Raw genomic sequence first — 15,061 nt, 5'->3', positions numbered from 1 at the left:
TCTCCCTGCTCAGCTTCACCCTCCCTCGCGTGGGGCAGGGAACCTCCCCCTTTTCTGGGGACCACCCTGTTTCAGTAGGATTGTTACCGAAAGCTGGCCTTAGTTTCCCTCAGCCAATAAAAGGAAACTGAGTTTGAGGAAAAGGAAAGCGGTTTTATTCGTTGACAAATGAGGAGGGCGGCAGATTCCTGTCCAAAAGCCCACTGTCCTGCTCTCTGGCAGAGTGGGGGTATTTACACAGTGGGAGATGGGCAGGGGTCTGCGAAGGGGAGGGGAAAGGGGTCCGCCCGGAGACAAGTGGGCACAGCTCAACACGGAGATGGATGGGTACCAGCTGGTTTTCATTAAGGGGAGGGGGAAAGGGTCAGCAGGAGACAGGGAAGGGGAGGGGTCTGCACAGAGACAGATGGGCTTCAGCTCATCTTATTTTTTTGTTTTTGTTTTACAAGAACAAATTCACCTTTATTGGCCTTTCAGTATATTTAAATCCTTGAGGGGTTCAGCATCAGAGGGATTCTGTGTCCTCTGGCCTTAGCTGGAATTTTGCCCAAGCCATGCCACTGTTTCCATGGGCACATGTTACTTTCCCCAGATTACTCGAGTTTTATTCGATTTGCCACCAGGAGTCACTGTGTTGTTCTTTGCTTTGTACACCCAAGCACATCTCTTGCCTAGATAGAATTCTGTTTCATCTCGAGCATAAACACCTTCAATTTTAAGAATTGCTGCATGCTCCCTCTGGTTCTGGAGACCCCGCTTGTAGCCAGCAAAAATGGCCTTGGACCATAGCCTTCCTGCCAATTTTAGAGAAGTCCTGACCCAGTAGGCCTCCACCGGGACCAAGACGGTGGAAAGAGCTCATTCATCTTCCCAAGGGAAGGGGAAGGGGTCAGCACTGTGGCAGGTGATTGTCAGCCTGTTTTCATTAAGGGGAGGGGGAAGCTACAACAAATGGGGAAAGACAAGCTATTAACCTTGTTAATGCAAGATAAGGGGGAATTGGGAGAAATGGGCGAAAGACAAACTTGTTAACTGTATCAACACCCCTGTGATGAAAGACGGTTACTAAGGAAAGAGCAGGGAGGGTCAGATCATGGACTAGACCAGGGCTTCTGACACCCACCTGTAGGAGGGCACTGCCCAGGGAGTTGGAAGGGGGAAGGGAGAGGAGGAGGAGATCATAATGGCTGTGGGGCTTTGGCGGCTTAGGGAGTTTGGAGCCTGAGGGATTCAGCTTTGGAAGTCGCTTCCCAGAGGCCCAGGAGGCAGAGATCTGCATTGTTCCCGCACTTCTAGTCTCTGGTGACTTTGCCTGTGACCCTGGTGCAGGCCAGGAGGGTGTGCGGGGAGAAAAGAAAAGGAGGTGTTAGGGGGAAAGGATGTCCTAAAGCTAATTCCATACTCGGGGCTGCCCTATAACAGAGGAGGGAGCAGGAGAGGCTCCTTGGAGTCTCCTCAGGAGCTGGGGGAGGCCTTGCTCTGTGGAGGGAGCAGGGGCAGTGATCCGGGGGCTGCTGGGGTTGGGCCGCTGCCAGCTGCTCAGAGCCGCTTCCTGGGACTTTGGGATCCTAAATTTAGGCTCATGCAGCTTTGTCCATTTTTTCTCCCCTGCACAGACCTCCGGACCCTGGGTCCACGTAGTTGCTTCCCTCCCCCTATTTTTTCTCTCCTAAGGGAGCAGCAGCAGGGGCGGGAGGGGCAGGAAATGCTGGGAACACAATTGAGAGGGGGCCCGAGGGCTGGTCGTGGGGGACCGAAGTCCCCTCCGCGCTGGCCCCGAGCCGCCTCATATTCCGCTTCCGCCAACGGGCGAGTTTCTTCAACCGCCTTCCGGAGGCGCGCTGATTGGCCGCGGCGGCGCGACTGCCCGCGCTTTTCAAGCAGCTCTTTGCTTGCCCCGGCTAGGCGCGCTTCAGGTCGCCGGCGCCTCCGGAGGCCAATTCAGGATGGGGCCGTGGCCAGTTCTGCTTCTGGCTGCCCTTGTCCCCGCCGTAGCCCTGGGCGCTGGTGAGTGGGGGTCAGTGGTCCTGGGGGCAGGAGCCTGGGCCTTTCTGGGGTCCCGGAGGGGTCCCCTGGGTGTCTTGGGGACCCTCTCAGGAGGGAGTGGCCTTTGGGGTGTTCTTGAGGAGGAAGGTCGGGGGGACTTGGCTGGTTGCACCCTCCTGATACATTGGTGTATATATTTTGATGCATTGACTTTATTTAAGCAGTAAAGTTGTGGCCTGCATCCGGGCCATGCCCCGCCCTCCCAGGCTGCCTTAACAGTCTCTCAGTTCTTTTCTGGTCCTGCATGTGGACCCCTCCTACTCCATCCCTCTTCCCCACCCCTTCTGGTCTCACCTGCTGCCCCCTCCCTGCTGCTCCCCTCCCTGACATTCTCACCTTCCTGCCACCTTCCCTTTCTGTATCCCCTCCTTCTCAGCTGCCCCCTCTTTATAGCTATCCCTCATACTTGATGCCCCCTTCCATGCTGTACCCCCTTTTTGCTGATTCTCCTCCTACTGCCCCCCATCCCTGCTGCCCCCTTCCCTGCTGTCCCTCTTTGTGTGTTCTAGGGTGTCGTCCTCTTCCTCACTTATTTTCTTCCTCCTGCACCATTGCCTGCCAGGAGCCTTCACCTGATGGATCCTACCTCCCCTCCCCCCCACATTTTACTAAGCCCTGCTTTCTGAGGGTGGTTTTGCCTCAGGTATCTCCCTCCATGCTAGTCCCCCCACCCCTTCATCCAGGAGAGCCTGGGAGCGCCACATCTTTGCCTGAACTGCAGGCACCACCCCCCTGCACAGACCTGCCTTGTATCTGGACTCTCCTTTCACCTCCAGCCAGTGCAGCTCCTGCTCCTGGGTCCTCACCGGGCCCTTTTTCACCCCTCCTGTCCTCACTACAGACCCACCTCTGGTTAGCACCCTAACCCAGTTGTCTCCCCACTCCAACCCAGGCCCATCTCTGCTCCCCAGTCCTGCCCTCAGCACCAGTCTCCCAGCTGCCTATTTCTCTTCCAGCCTCTTGTCCTTCCCAGACCTGAGAGCTGCTCTTGATGCGGCTCCTCTTTGGCCTTCACCCCCTTGGCTTCCTTGACCCCCGTGGACTCTCGCTTCTCACACCACAGATGTGCCACCCTGTGGCAGCCTTTCTTCCCCACCCCCCAGCATCACCCACACCTGCATAGCCACCTGCATCACCCACACTGCAGCTCTCCCCTCCTGTACCCTGGCTACCTGCTGGGACATTGAAGTTCTGCTCCCCCCTCCCCAATGTAAACTCTCCCTAGGCCCAGGGAATGACTCCCAGTCCCTGCACCTACCTTTCTCCAGTCCCGGGTATGTTCATCCACCTCCCCAACCTGTCCTTGAGGAACCACAGCCCAGCCTGGCTCTTATCCTCTCCCCACCTCACAGCAAGCTGCTCTGACCCCTGCCCTGGACCCTCATGTCCCCTCCCTGCTCTCTGTAAGACACCCCAGTCCTCTTAGGGACCCGGTGACCCCTCTCTTGGCCTCTGACCCTCTCCATCCCTCTTCCACTTCTCTCCCTTTTCACTTCTCTCCTTCCTTCCTTCCTTCCTTCCTTCCTTCCTTCCTTGAGATTTATTTTCTTACATGGTTGTTCATTTTTGGACAGAATTTGATTTTCCCTCTCAGGTGAAGTCCCCTTGGTCCATGGCCCTGTCCCTTGTGCTCTCCCTCCCCAGTTCTGCCCCTCCCTTACCCCTCTCCTTGGTGTCCTGTACTGTGAACCCTTCCTCCTGTCATGCCATACACAGCCCTGTCTGCAGCCTCCAGGCTTTCAGGAGGGCAGGATGCACAGCCTGGGGCAACTTTGATGCTCAGATAGCTCATACCTGCCTCACTGAGGGAAGTCTGGAGCCATTGATCTAGCTGCTCTGTACCCAGCTTTCTTGCAGAGTATTGAGGAAGCTCATATGTGCTCCTGCAGTTCAGATGCTGGGGTGGGACAATTCAGAGATTAGCAGGGTCCTTGTTCAGGACGGCACTCAGATCTGTGGCGTGTTCCATATTGAAAGCAAACATTGTTATTAACAGAGCTTGAAAGAAAATTAGAAAGGGCCTCCCCGGTGGCGCAGCGGTTGAGCGCTGGGTTGCGAAACTGCCCGCGGCCTCTGCGGCGCCAGTTCGATCCCCGGCTGCTCCCCAGCCACCGGAGGAGGGTCCCGCATGGCGCGCAGACCCCTCCTGCCGCCCGCTGCTCCCCACAGCAGTGTACTTTGGTCCTTCTGCCTGCTCTGCTCCCCGCTCTGGCTCTGGTGAATTCTCTCACCCTCCCGCGCTTCTGACTGTACCCCAGTGCATGTATAAACAAAACAAACAAACAAATAAAATAAATAAATAAATAAATAAAAGGAAAAAAATTAGAAATAATCTTTTTAATATTTATTTATTTATTTATTTATACAAGCACTGGATACAGTCAGAAGCACAGGAGGGTGAGAGAATTCACCAGAGCCAGAGTGGGGGACAGAACAGGCAGACTGACAAAGAAATACACTGCTGAGGGGAGCGCTGGGCAGCAGAAGAGGTCTGCGCGCCATGTGGGGCCGGGGATCAAACCAGACCCTGCAGAGGCCTTCGCAACCCAGCCCTCAGCCTCTGCACCACTGGGGAGGCCCCTAATCACCTTCCTTTAGATGCAAAGCACTCTCCATCTTGGCTCTGCCCAAATAAAGTCCTGGGAAACTTGATTGGGGGCTGGGGTGGGTGGACCCAAAGTGTGAAAACTGGACACTGCATTGTTGATGTTGAAAATCATTTTCAACAAAAGGTAAAGGAGGGCCATTTTCAACAAAAGGTAAAAAATGCTCTAAGATAGTCCAGTGATGGTTGCTCCACCTTTCCTTCCCTCCTCTGTAAGGGCCTAACGCCTCTACCCCCACTGACTTTATCCCCCTGTGATATTTTAGGAGAGTCCAGGGCAGGGACATGAAGGGGGTGGGGGAAAGACAAGGCTTCCAGTTCAGGTCAGTGGCTTATTCTGGAAGGGGCGGTGGAGGAAAAAGGGGCTGACACAGCCTGTGGGGCCTTCCCTCAGAGAGCCCCTGGGCCAGGACTCAGGGAGACCCCTGACAAAGAGCTGTCCTGGCTGGAGGACAGTGTTCAGGGCAAAGCCCTGGGTCACCAGGCGGGCTCTCTCAGGGTATCTGGGACATGGAGAGTCAGTGTTGGGGGAAGCCCATCTTCTCGGGGAGTCTCACTTTTCCTTCTCACAGGCTGAAAGTTTCTTCCCATTTGCTGCACATTTCTAGACCAACAAAACATCACGTGGTTCTCATTTACAAAATTTTCCTGTAATAGGGCCCAGAAGCCTCCTCCTGTTGCTCTCCTGTATCCTCGTCCTGCCGGAGGCCTTGGAGGGTGAGTGTGAAATGGGAGAAAACCTGCCTCTGGGGGGAAAGAGCCAGGGGACGCCTGGGTGCTTTCCCCCTCGACTGGGGCTCCAGGCCCTTGCCCCTCCACATCCTGCCCTCCCCACCCAATGCACCCCCTTCTCTTCCAACCTTATGACCTTCCTGGATCTTTTCTCTCGCCACCTCTTTCATGACTCACTGGACCCCTCCCGGGTCCTGTCCCCTCACCTAAGTCTCTGGTACCAGTGTGGGGGGAGAAGAGTCAGCCCGAGTGTCCCCTCCCGCCCCCAGGCTCCCACTCCCTGAGGTATTTCTACACCGCGATGTCCCAGCCTGGCCCCGGGGAGCCCCGCGTCATCTCGGTGGGCTACGTGGACGACACGCAGTTCGTGCGGTTCGATAGCGGCAGCAGCGCCGCAGGGCCGAGGGAGGAGCCGCGGGCGCCCTGGGTGGCGCAGTTGGGCCCCGAGTACCGGGACAGGAACACCAGGACCTACAAGGCCACCGCGCGGGCTCTCGGCGAGGGTCTGGACACCCTGCGCGGCTACTACAACCAGAGCGCGGCGGGTGAGCTCCGCGGGCCGGGCCGGGTCCAGTTCTCTGGTCCCCGAAGGGGCCCCGAGTCCCCGGGTCTCAGCGTCTCCCCAAGGCCCCCACAGGGCCCGCCAGCGAGGAAGCCGCTTGGGGACCACCCTATGATTATCTTTCCTGCTGGGGGGGGGGGGCGATGGCTGTGGCCTTGACCTGCCAGTGGGGCTCTCCCAGGGGGGGCTGGTCTGGGGCGGGGATGGTGGGGGAGGGGTGGCCTCGGGGCGGGGCTAAGTGGGCGGGGCTGGTCGCAGGGCGGGGCTGACGCGAGGGGGCGGGGACAGGGTGTCACACCTTCCAGTGGCTGTCTGGCTGCAACTTGGGACCTGACGGGAAACTCCGCGGGTACAGTCAGTTCGCCTACGACGGCGCGGAGTACCTGGCCCTGAACGGGGACCTGCGCTCCTGGACCGCGGCGGACACGGCCGCTCAGATCTCCCGGCGCAAGTGGGAGGCGGCGGGATACACGGAGCGCCAGAGGGACTACCTGGAGGACTCGTGCGTGGAGTCCCTGCTCAGATACCTGGAGAAGGGGAAGGAGACGCTGCAGCGCGTGGGTATGAGGACCTACGGGGTAGTGTTCAAATTGGGTCCTGAAGATGGACTTGCCCAGAGGCCCCACTTTCCTCTCTAGACACAGAAGGGATCCAGTCTCTGGATGGAGGGAGAAGCCATCCCTGAAATAAATCATCCCTCGTCCCCTTTGCCTCTGGCAGCATCTTGGGGAGCCCTGGGAACTTTCTCAGGCCTTGTTCTCTGCCCCATGTTTTTGGGGCCTGAATCCAGCTTTCTGAGTCACTGGCCTCATGCTAGGTCAGGACCAGAAATCCCTTGTCTCCCTCTCAGAGACCTGGTCTCCTGCCCTGGACTGTCTCATTCTAATTTTAGAAATTTGCAAATAATAGGAATTATTCCTGATACCTGTGTCCAGACTGGATCTGGGTTTGTGTTCCCTCCCCTCATCCTGCGTCCCTGTCCATTCTTATGAGTGCTACTTCAGTGACCCAAAACATGTATAAAGTTCCTGCATTTCTGACCCTTCTCAGATCCCCCAAAGACACAGGTGACCCACCACCCCACCTCTGACCATGAGGTCACCCTGAGGTGCTGGGCCTTGGGCTTCTACCCTGCGGACATCACCCTGACCTGGCAGCGAGATGGGGAGGACCTGACCCAGGCCATGGAGTGGGTTGAGACGAGGCCTGGGGGGGATGGAACCTTCCAGAAGTGGGCGGCTGTGAAGGTTCGTTCTGGAGAGAAGCAGAGATACGCGTGCTATGTGCAGCATGATGGTCTGCTGGAGCCCCGAGTCCTCAGATGGGGTAAGGACGGGAGTTGTGGGCACCCAGGGGCATCAGGGCACCCAGGGGCATTTGGGAATCTGCCCAGGGGCATCAGGAGCCCTTCTGGAGACCTTCAGAGGGTCAGGATGGAGGTCTGGGGCTCAGGGTCTGACCTTCCTTTCCCTTCCAGTGCCCCTTCCTCAGTCCTCCATCCCAACTGCGGGCCTCATTGTTGGCCTGGCTCTCCTTGGAGCTGTGCTCACTGCAGCTGTGATGTGGAGGAAAAAGCACTCAGGTAGGGAAGGGAGTGGGGAATCTTGTCCACAGGGGTCTTTCAAGTCCCAGGGAGAACTTGCCCTACCTGGGTAATGTGAAGTACCATCCACACACTTGTGTTGCCCAAATTGGAGCTGATCTCTTAACCCTCTTTTATAAAGCACTTACGAAAGTGAATTATAGATTGTTCACCTTGATAATTCTGATGATGGGCCCAGACTCCCAGCAAATGGCAGAGGGGAAGGTCCCTGCTGAGGACAGACCCCAGGAAGCAATTGGTCCAGTCCCCCCTCATCTCCTTTCTTCATATTTCCTGGTTCTGCCCTGAATTTTCAGTCACAGTTCTGGAAACTTCCCTGTGGTCCGGGACTAGGATATTCCTTTAGAATTTCATGGCCTCACTTCTCCATGGTCTCATATAATGTTTTTTTTTTTCCCACAGGACAAGGAGGAAGCTACACTCAGGCTGCAGGTAAGTGTGGATCAGAGGTTTGGTCCCTGAGGCCGTGGGGACATTGTAGATGGAGCCCATGGGGGGAGTCACCCTCATCAGTCCCTCCTGTGGTCTCATTTCTCATGGCTTTCACCAGCTTCTGTTTTTTTCTCCCCCAGGCAGCGCCCAGGGCTCTGATGTGCCTCTCACAGCTGTTAAAGGTGAGACCCTGGAGGCCTGTGGTGAGAGGGGCTGGGGCAGAGAGGATGGGACCAGGTTCTGGGGAAGCTGGGAGTGGGACTTTCTGATGTTGCAGTGGACTATTGAGAATGTCCACGCTTATGTGATTCCCTGAGTTTGTTCATGATGTTTTCTTTCAAATGTGCTGGGAACTGAGATGAATACTGAATGTTTCTTATGCATACGTCATGACTTCAAGATTCCCTAAAAAGGGCATTGCTTGTATCTGTGATCTCACTGGCATAATGTGAGGAGGTGGGGAGACTGGCCCAGCCCTGCTCACCAGGCCCTCCCCACACTGACCTGTGTCTCTCCCTAATGACTTTCCTGCTCCAGGGAGGCGGGGCTGACTCCATCCCTGCCTGGACTTTGTGTTTTCCTGAAGAATAGTGTCTACTTCCCTGTTGAAAATAACAATGCAGATGTGAAATTATTTTTCTAATCCTATGAATTGTAGTGGATGGATTAATAAAAGTTTCCTAAAATTTGAGAAAGGAACTAAATGAAAGGCAAAGTGCTTACCAAAATCTAGCTTTTGGCTTCCTTTTAGGGCTATTTCCTGGATTATTTTTTTCCTTTATTCCCCAGCCTTTTTTTTTTTTTAAGCGGATCAACTTCTTGTATTAGTAGGGAGAAGGATCATATAATTTCTCCTCTTAGAAAAGTTCCTGTTGGATATCTGTTTTCTCAGCTGCCTCCCAACCCTGCCCTTAAATGTAGCTATCCCAGTGCTGTCTGGGTTCCAAATTCATGGGTTTTTAAATAAGAGTCAAAGTTGACACTCACGATTGCAAAGTCAGACCCATAAAACCAGGATTATCCTTTCTGAAGAATGATGCTTGTGGTCTGTGATGTATGTAGACAGAAGGGAGGGGAAGGGGAGAGTAATGCTTTTGAGAGAAGCAAAGGCAGCATTATTGTCACTGTGAGTAGAGGTTGTGCTTAGCAAGTGGTCTGAGGCCACATTACTAAAGATACTGTTTCTAGAATAGGAAAGTGCTCTACACTGATGGTTCATTCCACTGATAATTGTTGCACCAGCTATGTGGCAGGCTGTTTTTCATCTAGGAAACCTTAATGAACTAAAAACATCCCCAGCTTGCTGGCCTGAGGGCATGTGACCTAGTGGGAAGGGGAGACAGGTGACTGTGTGATAGTAAATAGGGCATGTGTCTGGTTAGAAGTGGATAAAGGTTGTGAGAAGTGACGGAGAGTCAGTGTGTGAGGACAGGGAGGATGGGTCTCTTCCTAGTGTGGTCAGTGTGGGCCTCAGGGGATTGCTGAGAAAAAATATGAGGGACAGCTTGCCAACAAGGATGTCCAGGAAAGCTGTGTTCAGGCAGGACAACCTCCAGTGCAGATGCCTGAGGCGGGAATGTGTCTGAGTGACTGAGATGAGCAAGGAGGCCAGCTGGCTGGAGCAGAGGGAAATAGAAATGACACCGGGCAGGCCTCAAGCATGTTGAAAGGGTTTTGACTTTTCTCTGTGTAAGTTGTGGGGTTACATGTCCATTCTGGACAGATATCGACTTGTGAGAGTTCTCTTTAGAAGGCACAGTCTGACCTTCGTGAAGAATCGAGTTCTTGAAGAGTGAGAGGTGGGAAGAAAAATGTAGGAAACCTGTGCAGATTCCAGGCCTTGTTGGACTGTGAGCAGGAAAATCATACGATGTGATTGGCTGTGGGTATATTTAGAGATGGATTTGACAGCATTTCCTAATGGAACATCTGGACTGTGAGAAAGAGGGTCAAGATTGACACTCAGTGTTCCAGACTGTGGAGTAGAGATATGGAGGGCCTGCAGGGATAGGAGGAAGGTTCTAGAAGTAATACATTTGAGGAATGGCATCCTAGGTATTCAATTTAGGAGAGTGGAAACTGAGATCTACCAGAAAGTCAGAGATGGTGGCAGCTGGACAGACAAGCCTGTAGCACAGGCGGATCGTCTGAGCTGAGAATAGCTCTGGGAGATGATATAGTGTAAACGATACCTAAACTCTTGACCATGAATGAGGTCACCCAGGGAGTAATTCTTTTTCATTTTCTTTTTTGCAGAAGAGAAAGCGGGACTGGACCCCGGGCCCTCCGGTGTTCAGGAGAGTAAATTGCACAGTCCAACACCACATGCAAAAGGCACAGGGACCAGGGAACCCCACTTTAGCCAGCACAGGAGTCACCTGGACACTCATGAAGACTCAGAAGGTCTAGAGTAGATCCTGAGATTCTGTTATGAGACCCTCGTCCTCGTTTTAGGGGATAATTTAGCGTTGATTCCAAGGAGGGGGCACTTCATCCTTGGAAACAGAAGCAGGAAGAAGTAACAGGGACGAGCTTCCCCCGTGGCGCAGCGGTTGAGCGCTGGGTTGCGAAGCTGCCAGCAGGCTCTGCAGCGCTGGTTCGATCCCCAGCTGCTTCCCGGCCACCAGAGGAGGGTCGCACATGGCGTGCAGACCTCTCCTGCCGCCCGCTGCTCCCCTCAGCAGTGTGCTTCAGTCCTTCTGCCTGCTCTGTTCCCCGCTCTGGCTCTGGTGAATTCTCTCACCCTCCCGCGCTTCTGACTGTACCCAGTGCTTGTATAAATAAATAAAAATAAAAATAAATCTTTAAAAAATATATATATATAAAAAAAAAGTAACAGGGACTCTAGAGTCCAAGGTTCCATTTTAAGGGGCTGATGGACCCTCTTTATTTGGGTTATCCGCACAGTTCTGAGAACCAGTTTTTATTTTTTTTACATCATTTTTCATTTTTGTACAATGTATGCATTTTCATCTCGGTTATAGTCCCCGTGAAATTCCCACCACCCATTCACCCGTGAACTGTCACCGTGGTCCCTTGTGCTCTTCACACCCTTGTTTTGATCTTACTCCCCTCCCCCCACCCCCTGCAGAATGTCTCCTGCCTGTGGTTGCCTGTTGATTTTTTTTTTTTTTAAATTTTATCATGATTACTTTTTCTCCCCCCTATCCTCTACATTCTTCCTATAAGGACCAGTTCTTATGACTTGGAATCTGGGTTCTTTCCTGAGTCCATAGGACTCACTAGAGAAGTAATTTGAGTACCTGCCACTTGTCACTAGACCTGGTGTCCCTATTCACAGATCCCTGTCCTGCAGCTGGGCGCCCAGGGAGCCTGGGGAGGGCCTGGCTGAGCAGCAGAAAGGGCAGCTCTGGGCTCCTGTGCTCAGCCCTGTGGCCACACGGGGGCGCTGCCGCGCTGTTCCGGATTCTGGTGGAGCCGCCAGGACGGGGCGGGGGCTGAGGTGGGCAGAGTTGGGGGTCCTCGAGGGCTGCGTCCTGGGGTGAGATGCTCTGTGAGGAGTCAGAGAAGCAGGGCTCAGAGGAGAGGAGACCGCGGAGCCTGCCCTGTGTGTGAGGTTTCCAGCTTTTCTCCCCAGAATCCCTCTCTCCCCAGAATCCCTCTCTCGTTTCCAGCTTTTCCCAATACCTGGGAAAACTGTAAAGTAGACCTTTTTTCCCATCTACAACCTATTACTTTATTGAGGGCTATTTTTTAAAGTTACATTAAAAATTGTATTTGCAGAGAATTTGCAAAGGTATTATAGCTTTCCTTTATATCCCACACTCTTTACCCACATGTTAACATCTTACATAGCTATACTGCGTCTCTGAAGCTAATGACAAGACTGACTCACATTTACCAAACTCCATGCCCTATTTGCAGTTCATTACTGTTACTTTTTATGTGCCGGGATCTCATCCAGGGTCTCAGTAAGTTCCAGCCATGTCTCCTTTAGGCGCCTCTAGCTCAAGCAGTTTCTCAGACTTCCCATTTTTTGATTGAGTACCACTCAGGAATAATGTCCTGAATTTGAGTTTTTTCACTGGGCAGCTCACACATAATGAGCTATAAACATTTAGATGTTTATGTTTTTCTGCTATAAACATTTAGATGCATGTATGGTTTTTGTGCAAATATAAGTTTTCAGATTAGTAGGGTAAATAGCTGGGGCAGTGCTCACTGGACTGTATGGTGAGCCTGTGTTTGGCTTTAAAAGAAACTTTCAAACCCCTTCCCTAGTGACAGTGCCACTTTGTGTCTTGCCGGCAATGAATGAGTGTTCCTGTTGCTCCTGGTCAGAACTTGTTTCTTTGAGGTTTATGATATTTTCCTGCTATTAATTTTGTGATGACATATCGTTTTTATTTCTCTTTCCCAAATCTCTTGACTCCTGTCACCTAGACGTGGGCACCTCCTTGGCCTGGGAGATGTGAAGCCCTTTTAAAGAGATAAGCCTATTCGTATTCCTGGAAAAGAACTTGATTAAGAGACTAAGTACAGACATTGAAAAGTAAACCAGGTTAGGGCCTCCCCAGTGGCGCAGCGGTTGAGTGCTGGGTTGCAAAGCTGCTTGCACCCTCTGCTGCTCCGGTTTGATCCCTGCCCGCTGGGCAAGGGTCAGCACGCAGACCTCTCCTGCCGTGCCCACTGCACACCTCAGCAGTGTACTTCGTCATTCTGTCTGTTCTGCTCCCCGTTCTGGCTCTGGTGAATTCTCTCACCCTCTTGCGCTTCTGACTGTACCTAGTGCTTGTATAAATAAATAAATAAATCTTTAAAAAAAAAAAAAGTAAGGTAAAGTAGGTTAATTACTTTTTGTTAAATACCATGAGCTTTCTTTAGTAAACACATTTAAACATAAAGTATTAATACACAACATTATAACTAAGGAATGCATGCTTTGAATGATTAGATTTTGAACTAGTTTTTGTTTACCAAAAATTTTAGATCGCAATCTCAAAATTTGTTTTCAGAATTTATATAGGTGTCAGTTTATAATTAACCCCTCGGAGGTAAAACAAGAGATCTCTGGACTTGTATTTAAAATTTTAGCCATGTATACCAATTTTAGGAGTACTTTTTCCAATACACTTTTTTTTTTAAAGATTTATTGATTTTTTTTTTTAAAAAAAGGTTTATTTATTTATACAAGAACCGGGGTACAGGTCAGATGTGCAGGAGGGTGAGAGGATTCACCAGAGACAGCGGGGAACAGAACAGACAGACTGACGAAATACACTGCTGAGGGGAGCAGCGGGCGAGACAGGAGAGGTCTGCAGCGCCATGTGGGACCCTCGCTAGCCGACCGGGATCAAACCTGCACTGCAGAAGCTGTGGGCAGCTTCACGGTGCTGTGCTCAACCGCCTGCACCATCAGGGAGGCCCTCCAATACATTTTTTGATAAATCTCAAGTAAGTTTCCAATGAGATAGAAGTTAAAATCCTTACATAGACTAAGTATCTAATTTTAACCATTACAGAAGACCTAGAAGTGAAGACCACAACACTTTTAAAGATGTTTTCAAGTTTGTTTTTGTCCAAACAAACAGGCAGGGAACCAGTCCCTTTAAGACAAAAAAATACCTTATGTACACAGACCATGAGGACAAGAAAGGCAACAGGTCAGACCTTTTGTCTTTTAACCAACAAAGCATCCTATGTAGTCTGTTAATAAGACCAAAGTAGAATGCAGAGGAGAGTCACGGGAATGGAGGGAGCAGACCACATCATGGACAGTGGGGGGGCAGCCACAGGTGTACCCCCAGAGGGAGTGGGGGCAGCCACAGGCATACCCCCAGAGAGTGTGGGGGCAGCTACGAGCGTACCCCCAGTGAGACTGGGGGGGCAGCCATCCACTTACCCCCAGAGAGAGTGGGGGCAGCAATGGGTGTCCCCTCAGAGAGTGGGGGCAGCCACGGGTGTACTCCCAGTGACAGTGGGGGGGCAGCCACGGGCATACCCCCGAGAGTGGGGGGTCAGCCACAGGCATACCCCCAGAGTGGTGGCAGCCACGGGCGTTCCCCCAGACGGTGGGGGGCAGCCACGGGAGTGCCCTCAGAGAGAATGGGGGCAGCCAGGGGCATCCCCCAGAGAGTGGGGGCAGCCATGGCATGCCCCCAGAGAGTGGAGGCAGGCATATCCCCAGAGAGAGTGGGGGCAGCTACGGGTGTACCGCCAGAGAGTGTGGGGGCAGCCACGGTTGTACCCCCAGAAAGAGTGGGGGCAGCCAACGGGTGTACCCCCAGAAAGAGTGGGGGGCAGCCATGGGCGTGCCCTCAGAGAGAGTGGGGGCAGTCACGGGCATCCCCCAGAGAGTGGGGCAGCCACCAGCATACCCCCAGAGAGGGGGAGCAGCCCGGGCATACCCCCAGAGAGAGTGTGGTGTAGCCACTGGCATACCCCCAGAGTGTGAGGCAGCCACCGGCATACCCCAGAGAGTGGGGGCAGCCTGGGCTTACCCCCAGTGAGAGTTGGGGAGCCACTGGTGTATCCCCAGAGAGTGGGGGCCAGCCACGGGCGTACCCCCAGAGAGTGGGAGGCAGCCACAGTCATGCCCCCAGAGAGTGGGGGCAGCCACGGCATGTCCCCAGAGTGTGGGGGCAGCCACGGATGTACCCCCAGAGTGTAAGGGCAGCCATGGGTGTACCCCCTGAGAGAGTGTGGGGGCAGCCATGGGTGTACACCCAGAGAGTCGGGGGCAGCCACGGGTGTACCCCTGGAGAGTGTGGGGGCAGACACGGTCGTACCCCCAGAGAGAGTGGGGGCAGCCAGGGGTGAACCCCTGGAGAGTGTGGGGGAAGCCACGGTCGTACCCTGAGAGAGAGTGGGGGCAGCCATGGGCATGCCCCCAGAGAGAGTGGGGGCAGCCACGGGCGTGCCCCCAGAGAGTGGGGGCAGCCACTGGCATACCCCCAGAGAGTGGGGCAGCCACCAGTGTACCCCCAGTGAGTGGGGCAGCCACAGGCATACCCCCAGGGAGTGGGGGCAGCCACGGGCGTATCCCCAGAGAGTGGGGGACAGCCACAGGCATGCCCGCAGAGAGTGGGGGCAGCCACGGGCATCACCCCAGAGAGTGGGG

At 53.5% G+C, this 15,061-nt stretch overlaps 2 protein-coding genes and 1 pseudogene across 3 annotated transcripts in view; 2 read left to right on the top strand and 1 right to left on the bottom strand.

Moving 5' to 3' along the window:
- The window catches only part of LOC311188230 (class I histocompatibility antigen, Gogo-OKO alpha chain-like), a gene marked incomplete at both ends in the record, with an annotated part of 867,329 nt that overhangs the window by 782,037 nt on the left and 70,231 nt on the right, over positions 1–15,061 (top strand). The gene's annotated exons all lie outside the window — the stretch shown is intronic.
- Positions 483–1,790, bottom strand: LOC311167640 (large ribosomal subunit protein eL33-like; annotated as a pseudogene). The gene is made up of 2 exons: positions 1,733–1,790; positions 483–794 (listed from the first exon to the last, which is right to left on the bottom strand). The product of its transcript is annotated as a large ribosomal subunit protein eL33-like (transcript).
- LOC311167639 (HLA class I histocompatibility antigen, B alpha chain-like) lies at positions 5,685–12,416 on the top strand (the record flags this gene model as incomplete). The annotated part of the gene is made up of 5 exons (XM_084228710.1): positions 5,685–5,928; positions 6,234–6,506; positions 6,996–7,271; positions 8,121–8,162; positions 12,385–12,416. 5 exons carry the CDS (start codon positions 5,685–5,687, stop codon positions 12,414–12,416), a joined length of 867 nt encoding a protein of 288 aa, XP_084084836.1.

The sequence above is a fragment of the Talpa europaea genome, assembly GCF_964194135.1.
Source record: "Talpa europaea genome assembly, chromosome: 2".
Taxonomy (NCBI): Eukaryota; Metazoa; Chordata; class Mammalia; order Eulipotyphla; family Talpidae; genus Talpa; species Talpa europaea.
Note: the sequence above shows the minus strand (reverse complement) of the source record. Positions and strands in the feature narration are given on the sequence as shown.